This window comes from Miscanthus floridulus, chromosome 15 (genome assembly GCF_019320115.1).
Source record: "Miscanthus floridulus cultivar M001 chromosome 15, ASM1932011v1, whole genome shotgun sequence".
NCBI lineage: Eukaryota > Viridiplantae > Streptophyta > Magnoliopsida > Poales > Poaceae > Miscanthus > Miscanthus floridulus.
In genome coordinates this window covers 86,631,109-86,643,261 of record NC_089594.1, presented here as the reverse complement: position 1 = coordinate 86,643,261, position 12,153 = coordinate 86,631,109, and the positions used below count along the sequence as shown (strand labels likewise).

At 59.6% G+C, this 12,153-nt stretch overlaps 1 protein-coding gene across 1 annotated transcript; it reads left to right on the top strand.

Moving 5' to 3' along the window:
- The first annotated feature begins 2,939 nt into the window (after positions 1 to 2,939).
- Positions 2,940 to 4,311, top strand: LOC136507847 (uncharacterized). The gene is made up of 3 exons (XM_066502449.1): positions 2,940 to 3,253; positions 3,333 to 4,170; positions 4,252 to 4,311. Exons 1-3 carry the CDS (start codon positions 2,940 to 2,942, stop codon positions 4,309 to 4,311), a joined length of 1,212 nt encoding a protein of 403 aa, XP_066358546.1.
- The last annotated feature ends 7,842 nt before the right edge of the window (positions 4,312 to 12,153 follow it).

Genomic DNA, 12,153 nt, shown 5'->3' with positions numbered 1-12,153 from the left:
CCTCGGTGGCTCGGTGCCTCCCTATGGTGGGATCCCATTCGGAGACATCCCTCCCGGTCTCGGACACGACTCAGGGCATCCCAAGCATTTCGCTTGCTTGGACCTCAGCCTCGTACAGGCTCGCCCGTAGTCATCCCTGACTCTGTTGCCCTAGGGCAGCTATCGAAACCCCTGGGGGCCCAGCCTTCGAACCCCTGGACCATAATGGGCTTGGGTCGCTTGTCTTTATCTTAGGTGCAGGAAGAGCCCCCGAGCCTCCGCACGGAGCGAGAGGGTGGTCAGGGGTCCTCCTGACTTTTTTGTCTATCCCCCGCATGTCCTTTTTGCTTGGACGGGGGGGTTGTTTGTCGAGCCCACTCGTGTGCGAGCCTGAGCCGCTGGGTCTCGGCAAAGTTGCAGGAGGAGCCCCCGAGTCTCTCGCATGGAGCGAGAGAGCAGTCAGAGGTCCCCCTGGCTTTTGGTTTGCCCCTCGCACATGGGGGTCTGTCTATCGAGCCCCCCTCGGGTGCGAGCCTAGGTCGCGGGGTCTCAACGTCTTTGCAGAAGGAGCTCCCTAGCCTCTGCACAGAGCAAGAGGGCCGTCAGGAGTTCTTCTGGCTTTTTGAACGACCCTCGCGCTTCCTTTTCGCTCGGAAGGAGGGTTTGTTTTGCCGAGCCCCCTCGTGTGCGAGCCTAAGTCGCTGGGCCTCGGCAATGTGTTGCAGGAAGAGTCCCTTAGCCTCTATGCGGAGCAAGAGGGCCGTCAGGGGTTCTCCTGACTTTTTGTTTGACCCTCGCGCTTCCTTTTCGCTCAGAAGGAGGGGAGGAATGTGCCACGCTACCCTCGATGGGCGTGAGCGATGGCATTTCCGATGAGCTGTTTATTGGGTAAGTCCGAGTGGAGGCTCGTACCCCATTCGCTGGGGGTCAGCTAGCGGTCCGAAGACACGCTCCAAGAGTACTAGAGGGTTTCTCTAGTGGGTGCCGAGGCCGTTCGCTGGGCCTCGGTGGCTCGGTGCCTCCCTACGGTGGGATCCCATTCGGAGACCTCCCTGCCGGTCTCGGACACAACACAGGGCATCCCAAGCGTTTCGCTTGCTTGGGCCTCGGCCTCGTACAGGCTCGCCCATAGTCGCCCCTGACTCTGTTGCCCTGGGGCAGCTGTCAAAACCCCTAAGGGCCCAGCCTTCGAACCCCTAGACCGTAGTGGGCTCGGTGCCCAGTTCCTTTGCCTAAAAGGAATCGGGTGGGGGTTATTTCTCTCCCTACGGCTAACAACGGTAGGCGCGTCTTTTGAGGCGGCTTTTTCGAGGAGGCAAAACGACGCCTGCTGCTGCTGAGGTTGGACGCGACGTGGTGTCAGCCAACGGGACGTAACCGTACGCGCAATTAATGAGGAGGGAGTGGGCGCGTTGGCGGTAAGACCGGATCTAGATAACCGCAGCGGATTTTTGGGGGAAACTTCCTCGATTTCGTCGCCCACGATTTGCTCCCTTCCCTGCATAAATACGAAATGAGCCTCGCCCCTTCTCCCCTTACCTTGCCTGTGTCTGCCTTTGCTGCCTTCTAGCTGTTGCTAAAGAAAAACAGAGAGCACCGGGAAGAAGGGAGAGAGGGGGGAGTGAGAGGCAGAAAGCGAGCCTTACCGCCGTCGTCGCGACCTCCAACGCGCGCATGGCCAACGTCGTGGTCCTCCTGGTAGACCCATGGGATCAGTCTGATGTGACCGTGGGAGTGCTGCAGTCACTTGTCGACGACGGTCTCCTCCGCCCGATCATCGATCCCAGCAGGCCGGAGTGGATGGCCCCGGGAGGCGAACCAGAGCCGAGGCCTCGTGACAGCTACGTCGTGAGCTTCGTGTCCTTCCACGAGCGTGGTTTCGGCCTTCCGGCAGATCGGTTCATGCGGGCACTCCCACATTACTACGGCGTGAAGCTCCACAACTTCAACCCCAACTCCATTGCGCAAGCGGCCACCTTCGTCGCCGTCTACGAGGGGTATCTAGGAATCCCTCCCCATTGGGAGCTATGGCTTCACCTGTTTCAGGCGACGCATACCACCAGGCCGATGGGTATGATGGGCACGAGGAAGGCGACGAGGACCGGCGGTTGCACTCTCCAAGTGCATCAGGACCGGCTGAACCTCTACATCCTAGCCCAACTCACGTCGTCCAATCATCGCTGGTACTTCAGCTGGTTCTACCTCCACAACGACGACGGCGGGCTTCCTCCTTATACTGGGAGGGTAGTGGAGGTCCATCCGGAGCACTGGCAGTATGGCGTCCCGAGCGAGGAGCAACACAGGCTATGGCCACTGCGGAAGGCGCTGGAGAGGCTACGCGATCGTGGCCTTACGGCGGCAGTGGCGATGACGGCCTTCCATCGCCGGAGGGTGCTGCCACTGATGGCGCGGCGGCGACGTTTGTTCAAGATGACGCCGGACGAGCTGATTGACAGCATCCGGATGTCCACCATGCCCCTCTCCGATGAGGAGGTTCTACGCTGGGTGAACGAGGCGGTCGAGGGGCGGCAGAAGATCGACGGCCTGTCCCCGTTCCTGATGCACCCGACGCTGGGGTACCTTTCCCTGGTGAGTCATGTGCGGCTGCAGCCTCCGAGGCCTCCTCATTCCTCTCCTTGGCCTGAGCCCTTATTTGTATTCGTCATTTTTTGTAGGGGATGAGGGACATACGACCCTCCCCACCGCCCGTCCCTGAAGATGCACAGCGGCGGGCGGCAAACCGGGCGTACGTGGAGGCCCATAAGAAGAAGGACACTAAGACGGCAAAGCGTAAGAAGAAGATCGTTGAGCGCGACGTGCTGGAAAAGCGTCGCTGGAAGTAGAAGCTCGAGGGTCTCCTAGTGGAGGCATCTCCATCGACGTCGGTGGAGGGTTCGAGCGGCGACGATGGTGGTGAGGTGGAGCGGGGTCCCCTCTACCGCCTCCCTGACGTCAGGGAGATGGTTCTTGGGACGTCGGTGGGCGGTCCGGCATCCCAAGGAGGAGGAGGAGATGGCGACTCAGGGCAGATGAGCGCCCGCCCCGTGGCCGAGGCCGATACACCCAAGACGAGGGCATTGGGAAAGCGCACCGTCAGCCCGCTGGGCTCGACGGCAGAGGTGGAGCAGGCGGCTGTGGGGCTGGCTCCACCAAGGGTTGAGCGAGCACCGAAGTCTGGCGAAGGTCGGCTGGCCTCAGCGGATACGGGGGTCGCGCCACCGCCGCCATTGCAGAGGAGGGACGCGGTGAAGAAGCGGTTGAGCATCTGCTCGGGGTGAGTATTTCACTAGTGAAGTCTTTTAACATCTCCTGCTTTTGTTTTGGTCGCGGGTCTGACCGTGTTTTGCCCTCAGCCAGAAGTGTCAGGCGGAAGCGCCTGCCTTTGCGCCGCGCAAGGCGCTCAAGGTGGGCATGGGTTCCATCGCCCTAGGGGCGGTGGAGACACAGGAGTTGGTCGCCCAGGTAGGGGCTACCCAGGCGGCCATGGGGCGAGAGGAGGAGGAGGAGCCTACACTCCGCGAGGCCATAGCACCCACAGCTATCGAGGCCACTATGGGTGCGGCCAAGACCCCCTCGGCCATGGAGGCCACCGAGGGCGAGGTCAAGGTCGAGGCCCCCTCGGTTGTCGAGGCCATCGAGGGCGAGGTCAAGGTCGAGGCTTCCACGGTTGCCGAGGCCCTCCGGACCTCAGGGGCCGAGGTGGTGGAGATCGTGGCGCCCGGGAACTTTGGGGCTGAAGTGGTGGAGGCCGGAGTGAGCGCGGCGAGGGCGGCGGCCCTGGAGGTGGAGATGGAGGCGAGGCATGCCTCAACCCTGCCGCCAATTCAGAGCGTGCTTCCGGTACAGGGGAGCACCCAGGAGGCGGAGGTCCACCCGATCCCTACCGACAATGCTTCCTGGGGGAAGGGGGTGGCCGATGCCGGGGCGGCCAGTGCCGTGGAACAGCCGGCTTCAGCTTCGGGTGAGGGAAGTGCGGCCCTTGTGCGAGTGCGGCCTGAGCCGTACGGGTGGGATCACCCGCGCGTCTGGTGGCGGAGCCGGGACAACCCCGAGGGGGAGCCCATCTTTGCACTTGAGGACGTGGCCGAGGGGGGTCGCTGGGACACCCTCGAGCAGTACCGTAGCCTGGCGGAACAGTCGCTGCGGACAGCGCTGTCCGTCGTGGCCAATGACCTGCCCGGGGTCTCGCGGGTACGTATCCCCCTTTTCTCGTGTGACGTTGTCTTTCTCCGGGTTTATTTGTAGTGTTCAATTTGTATTCTGCCTATCCAGGAGCTCGAGGCCCGGTCCTTCGGGAAGTCGCTGTTCCTTCGGCGGGAGAGGGGTGTCTAGGACGAGCTATGTCGGCAGAGGGAGCTGCTCACCCACGCCAACGAGCTTCTGTTGATGCAGAGCATGGAGGCGGAGGATCTCCGTCTTCGCTGTGACAACCGGGAGGCTGAGGCGGCCACGGCTCAGGGGCAGGTCACCCCTTTGGCGGCACGGGTCAAGGAGCTAGAGGAGGAACTGACCCGTGTGGCCAACGAGTGAGACGCCTCCAACTCCTGGGCGGAAGAAGTGAGGGCCACCACCGTAGCCACCACCGGGTAGCTGGGTGTGGAGCAGTAGGCGCATGAGCTGATGAAAGGTGCCTTGGCAGAGGCTACCAAGGCGGCCGAGGCTTCCCAAGGTGAGGCCCTAAAAATGGAGGGAAAAGGCCGAGGGTGAGTTCTGTTCCCTTTGTTTCGTTCGTCTTTTCATGCGTTCGACACCTGACTTCTTGTCGCGACGCAGAACTGGAGAAGGAGGCTTCCAGGGCAGCCGAGGCCTCTCATGTTGAGGTCCAGCGCTGGAAGGAGAAGGCCAAGGGTGAGTCCCGCAGGCCTCGCGCGCCCTGTTTGGCTTGTTTTCTTTGACGCTTAATCCCATTCTACTTGTTTTGGCGTAGGGTTGGACGATGAGGTCTCGCGGTTGACCGAGGCCTCCGTTGCACTGCAGACAGTGCTTGATCGCGAGATCGAGGAGCACGAGGTGCTGTAGAGCGCCGCTTGCGCCGTCTGCGAGGCCCTGGAGATGGAGGGGGTTCAATCGGGCAGCTCCCTTAGGAGCCGCCTGACTGCGTTGATTGGCCAAGCGCGTCAGCGACTGTGAGAGGCGCTACACATAGGTGTCAAACGCGCCCTGGCTGTCGTCTCTTCGCACTACGCCAGCATCGACGTCGAAGGCATCAGTGATGGCTATGTCCTATCCGAGGATGCCATCGAGGCCGAGGAGGAGCTGACGAGGCTAGAAGCGGCAGTCGAGGGCCCCGACACGGTGTTGGTGAAGCTATTCGAAGAGGAGGTGGTCCCTCCTTCACCGTCTGCCGACGCGGGAGACCCTGCGCCTTGACCTAGGCCGAGGGGGCCATGTAATAAGTTAGATTTATTACTGTATCATGACGTTTGTGGCCGTCGAGGCCTTTGTGAGGTGCTTGTATATATATGTTTTTTCTAATCGTTTTATTGTATTTCCGAGCCTCTGTCCTCTGTCTCGCCTCCGAACGTATCATCTGTAAAAACTCCCTTGGAGCCTAAGTTGTCCCTCGGGTAAAAGGTGGTGAGGGAGTTGCCGTAGCCCGGAGGCGTAGGTCGTTCTCACAGCTCAGCCGGCCTTTTAGCCTTGAGACATACTTTTGGTCCTTAGGTTCTTTACAAATGGTCTGTTAGAGCACGCTAGAGAGAGTTTGGCGTAGGAATTTAACTGAAAATCGATTAAGAAATGGTGTTCGGGACTTAGGGGGTTCCCCCCCCCTTCTAGCCCCCGAGGGAGGCTCGGCCCTGTGGAGGCATGGCTGAGTCTCCCTTGAAGCGTTATCGTAAAGCGTTTTACCTTCTGTTCCGATTTCTAGACAAGTCCTTTGAAAAAACCCCCTCGGAACCTGGGCTGCCTCTCGAGTGAAAGGTGGTGAGGGAGTTGCCGTAGCCCGGAGGCATAGGCTTATCTCTTGGCTCGGCCAGCCTTTTGCTCTTGAGGCGAACCTCCAGTCCTTAGGTTTTTTTTGTAATCGACTTGTCCTAGTACAGGACAGGTTCCCCTTGATGGGGGTTTCTCAAAAAATTAGAACAACTAAAGACGCTTCTTTAATGTATTTCGAGAAACAAAATATACAATGCTTGGAAATTTAAGGGTAGAAGCAACGTAGCTGTTCTATATTCCAAGCGTTGGTGAGGACTTCGCCCTTCTCGTTGGCTAACTTGTAGGTCCTGGGATTTAGCACTTGAGCGATGATGTACGGCCCTTCCCAGGGTGGGGTCAGCTTGTGGCGGCCCTTGTTGCTCTGCCTCAGTCTCAGCACCAGGTCGCCCACCTTTAGGTCTCGGCTTTGGACGCGTCGGGCTTGGTAGCGTCGTAGGGCTTGCTGGTACCTGGCCGAGTGTAGCAGCGCGACGTCTCGGGCTTCCTCCAGTTGGTCGAGGGCGTCTTCGTGGGCAGTGTGGTTGCTTTGCTCGTTGTACGCCTGTAGCCTCGGGGAACCGTATTCTAAGTCAGTGGGGAGGATGGCCTCGGCTCCATAGACCAGGAAGAACGGTGTGAATCCCGTGGCTCGGCTCGGGGTGTTTCTTAGGCTCCAGACGACTAACGGGAGTTCGGCAAGCCATTTCTTGCCAAACTTCTTCAACCAGTTGAATATTCTTGGCTTAAGGCCTTGTAGGATCATGCCGTTGGCACGCTCTACTTGGCCATTCGTCCTAGGGTGTCCTACGGCCGACCAAGCCACCCGGATGTGGTGGTCGTCGCAGAATGTTAGGAACTTGCGACCGGTGAATTCTGTCCCATTGTCAGTGATGATGGTGTTAGGAACCCCGAACCTGTGGATGATGTTAGTGAAGAATAGAACTGCTTGCTTGGATTTGATTTGCGTGATCGGGCGAGCCTCGATCCACTTGGAGAACTTGTCGATGGCTACCAGCAGGTGGGTGTAGCCCCCGAGGGCCTTCTGCAGAGGCCCAACCATGTCTAGACCCCACACGGCGAATGGCCATGTGACGGTGATGGTTTGGAGGGCTTGGGCCGGGAGGTGCGTCTACCGCGCATAGTACTGACATCCCTCGTAGGAGCGTACTAGCTTGGTGGCGTTGGCAACCGCCGTTGGCCAGTAGAAACCTTGGCGAAAGGCGTTTCTGACGAGTGTCCGAGGCGCCGCATGGTGCCCATAGGCTCCTACATGCAAGTCCCAAAGCAGGGCCTGGCCTGCCTCGGTAGTGATGCATCGTTGGAGGACGCCTGACGGGCTTTGCCTGTACAACTCGCGGTCACAGAGGACGTAAGTTTTGGCTCGTCGTGCAAGCCATCGGGCTTTGGTCCTGTCTGTAGGGAGCTCTCCCCGGATGAGGTAATCAAGGAGCGAGGCTTGCCAGTCCGTACCCTGGTCGGCCTCGGGAGGCTCTGCTTCGATTTCCATGACATCAGGCTCGACTGCGGAGGTCTCGGCGGCAGAGGGGGCCTCGGGCCCTTCGACGGGCTTAACCGGTGAGGCATCTTCTGCCGCCGAGGTGCAGTCAATGGAAGGTTTGCAGAGGTCTCTGGCGAAGATGTTCGGGGGGACCGGGGCCCTCGCCGACGCCATCTTTGCTAGTTCATCCGTGGCCTCATTATACTTTCGCGCAACGTGGTTGAGTTCGAGACCGTCGAACTTGTTCTCTAGGCGACATACTATCGTGCAGTACGCCTTCATTTTGGGGTCATGGTAGCTTGACTCTTTCATCACCTGATCGACGACGAGCTACGAATCACCCCGTACGTCGAGACGTCGCACTCCAAGTTCGATGGCGATTTGCAGGCTGTTGACGAGGGCCTCGTATTCGGCCACGTTGTTGGAGGCAGCGAAGTGAAGCCAGATCATGTAGTGCATGTGTACTCTGAGGGGCGAGACTAGGAGCAGGCCTGCGCCAGCCCCAGTCTTCATCAGAGACCCATCGAAGTACATGGTCCAGCATTCTGATTGGATCTGAGCGGGTGGTAGCTGTGTGTCGGTCCACTCGGCTACAAAGTCGACTAGGACCTGTGATTTGATCGCTTTCCGAGGCACGAAAGACAAGGTCTCCCCCATGAGTTTGACAGCCCACTTGGCTATTCTACTCGAGGCCTCCTGATTTTGGATTATCTCTCCCAGAGGAAAAGACGACACCACAGTCACCGGGTGGGACTCGAAGTAGTGACGCAGCTTGCGTCGAGCCAAGACTATGGCGTAAACCAGCTTTTGGATGTGGGGGTAACGCGTCTTAGTCTCGGAGAGCACTTCACTGATGAAGTAGACAGGTCGTTGGACGGGTAGAGCATGTCCCTTCTCCTGCCTCTCGACTACTATGGCCATGCTAACCACTTGGGTCGTCACGGTGACATAGAGTAAGAGGTGCTCGCCCTCGGTGGGCGGAACTAGGACGGGGGGGTTGGTGAGCAGTGCGTTGAGCCTGGCGAGGGCTTCCTCGGCCTCGGTGGTCCAAGAAAAGCGCTCGGACTTTCTCAAGAGGCGGTACAGGGGCAGGCCTTTTTCACCGAGGCGCGAGATGAAGCGGCTTAGGGCCGCAAGGCATCCCATGACCCTCTGCACCCCTTTGAGGTCTCGGATCGGGCCCATGTTGGTCATGGCCGAGACCTTCTCCGGGTTGGCCTCGATACCACGTTCTAAGACTATGAACCCCAAGAGCATGCCTCGGGAAACCTCGAAGACACACTTCTCGGGGTTGAGCTTGATGCCCTTCTCTCTGAGACATGTGAAGGCAACCTCCAAGTCGCCGACGAGATCACCGGCCTTCCTGGACTTGACTACGATGTCATCCACGTAGGCCTCGATGGTTCGCCCGATGTGTTCGCTAAAGACTTGGAGCATGCACCGCTGGTAAGTAGCCCCTATGTTTCTAAGGCCGAACGGCATGGTTACGTAGCAGTACTGCCGAATGGAGTGATGAAAGAAGTCGCGAGCTGGTCAGACTCTTTCATCTTGATTTGGTGGTAACCGGAATACGCATCAAGGAAGGAGAGGGTTTCGCATCCTACAGTGGAGTCGACAATTTGGTCAATTCGTGGTAGTGGGAATGGGACCTTCGGGCATGCTTTATTTAGACCAGTGTAGTCCACGCACATCCTCCACTTGCCACTTTTCTTCCTGACTAATACAGGGTTAGCCAACCACTCTAGATGGAATACTTCCTTGATGAACCCAGCTGCCATGAGCTTCTGCACTTCTTCACTGATGGCCCTACGCTTCTCCTCGTCAAACCGGCGTAGGCGCGGCTTCGCCGGCCTGGAGCCCACATGGATATCTAAGGCATGCTCGGCGACCTCCCTTGGTATGCCCAACATGTCCGAGGGACTCCACGCGAACATATCGACGTTCACACGGAGAAAGTCGACGAGCACGGCCTCCTATTTGCTGTCGAGGGTGGCGCTGATCTTCAGTCCTCGGCCGTTGGGGACGGTGGGATCGACAGGGACGAGCTTGACGGCCTCCGCAGGCTCGAAGGTCTCGACATGCCGCTTGGCATCGGGAACCTCACTACCAAGCTGGTCGAGATCGGCGATGAGGGTCTCGGCCTCCACGATGGCCTCGGCGTACTCGATGCACTCGACGTCGCAATCGTATGCATGTTTGTACGTGGACTTGACGGTGATGATGCCGTTGGGGCCTGGCATCTTGAGCTTGAGGTAGGTGTAGTTGGGGACCGCCATGAACTTGGCGTAGCACGGGCGCCCCAAGATGGCATGGTAAGCCCCCTTGAATCCAACCACCTCGAAGGTGAGGACCTCCTTGTAGTAGTTGGAGGGAGTGCCAAAGTAGACGGGTAAGTTGATGCACCTAAGGGGTCGTGTGCGCTTTCCTGGCATGATGCCGTGGAAGGGCGCGGAACCACCTCAGAGCCATGACTGGTCGAGCTCCAGGAGCTCCAGAGTGTTGACGTAGAGGATGTTGAGGCCGCTGCCTCCGTCCATGAGCACTTTGGTAAGCCGGGTGTTGCCGACGATCGGGTCGATGACAAGCGGGTACTGCCTGAGGTTTGGAACATAATTGGGGTGGTCATCCCGATCAAAGGTGATTGCCTCCCGAGACCAATCGAGGTACCGGGGGGGTGGCCACCTTGACCAAGAAGACCTCCTGGCGTTCCCTCTTTCGCTGGCGCGCCGTGAGGCATGCCGAGGGTCCGCCAAAGATCATGAAGGCGTTGCGTACCTTGGGGAACCCATCATCTTTATCGCTGTCCCTCTCGCCGGCGCCCCTTTTCCTGGCGTCATCATCGTTGGGGAGCCCAAGCCTAGCGTAGTAACGCCGGAGCATGGTGCACTCCTCGAGGGCATGCTTCACCGGACCTTGATGGTAAGGACAGGGCTTCTTAAGCATGTCGTCAAATAGCCCGGGGCCCCGGGGGCCTCGGGGATTCCTGCGATCTGCTGTGGCAACATGGCCGGCCTCGAGGACCTCCTGCTTCCCTGGGCGACCCTTCTTTCTCTTAGGGATGCGGGTGGGTGAGGCCTCGGGGGCCTCGTCCTTCTGCTTCCCCTTGGCGTCGTTGTTGGGGAAGATGGCCCCAACCGCCTCTTCGCCCGAGGCGAAGTTGGTGGCAATGTCGAGGAGTGCGGCCGCTGTGGTTGGTATGTTCCGGCCCAATTCTCGGACCAGGTCTCGGCAGGAGGTGCCAGAGAGGAATGCTTGGACGATTTCCGAGTCACCGACGTAGGGCAACTCGGTGCATTTCTTGGAGAAGCATCGGATGAAATCTCAAAGAGATTCGTCTGGCTTCTGGCGGCAACCTTTGAGGTCCTAGGAGTTCCCAGGGCGCACGTAGGTGCCCTGGAAATTCCTGACAAAGACCCTCACCAAGTCGTGCCACTCGTGGATCTATGTAGGGGGAAGGTGTTCGAGCCAGGCTCGCGCTGAGTCTGACAAGAACAAAGGGAGGTTGCGGATGATGAGCAGGTCATCGTCCGCACCACCTAGCTGACAAGCCAAGCGATAATCGGCTAGCCATAGCTCGGGGTTCGTCTCACCGCTATACTTTGTGAGGTTGGTAGGTTGCCGGAACTGGGCTAGGAAGTGAACGTTGTGGATGGCTCTACTAAAGACCCGATGGCCAGGTGGCTCGGGAGAAGGACTGCGGTCCTCTTTGTTGTCGTAGCGGCCGCCTCGGTGTGGGTGGTAGCCCCGGGCGGCTCCATCGTCGTGGCGCCGTTGCCTGCCAACTACTTCGTGGTCGCCTTGTGCCTCGCGTTGGTCTCCAGGTCGATCGCGCACCGAGGGGGCCCTGTTGGCCATCGGCGCACGAGCGGGCTCAGGACGGACCGAGGCATCCTGGCCCCAGCGAGGTTGCGCCGTGGGTTGCTCCGAAGTGCCTCCACGCCGGTGGGAGGTGGAACTTTTGGCCTGCTGCACCGCAGCGGTCTTGAGGAGGTCGCAGAGCTCTCCGCGGACCCATCGCCCCTCGGTGGTGGAGGGCTCGGGCATTGCTCAGACCAGCATCGCAGCCGCTACGACATTCTGGCTAGCGTGATTAAAGATTGGGGGTGGCTCACCCCCCTTGTTGTCGTTGATGCGGTGATGGACGTCACGGGCCCTCCATCGGGCTCCTCCGCCCTCACCACGCCCTTGCTGCTCCTGCTCGAGAGTGTCCCGAAGCTGTTGTAGAAGGAGTCGGTCTTGTTCGACCTTGGCTTGAAGCTCGCGGAGCTGCTCTAGGTCTGGGCGTCGATGCTCCCCGTGGACGGGATTCTCGCTCCGTGCTGTCGGGGCTTCGAGACATGGAGGTGTGGCATCGCCCGCCCTTGCCCGGGGTGGGGAATGGTTGCCTGTCCTCTCGTCCTCTTCGCCCGCCCTTGGCATCCCGAGCCCGACGTGGAAGCACTCACGAGACGGATCGTAAGTCCCTTCGTCGTTGGAGTCGGAGTAGCCGAAGCAGTAGTCGCTTGCAGTCATGAAGCGGCGCATGGCTTCAGGGTCACAAAGACTAGAGAAGTCTGCTCCGGCCCATGCCTCGTCTTCTTCCGAGGAGTCGGTGTGGGCGTGCGCCGATGTTGCGGGGGAGAAGTCGAGGGCGAAACGTTGGTGGAGTCCTGAGGGCTCTGCGTGCTTGGAAGCATAGGCGGAAGCGAAGGCGGCGGCGGCGTTTATCAACCCAAACGGGTACGGGGATGGTGCCATTGCCGGGCGCCGCTCCGCCGGGG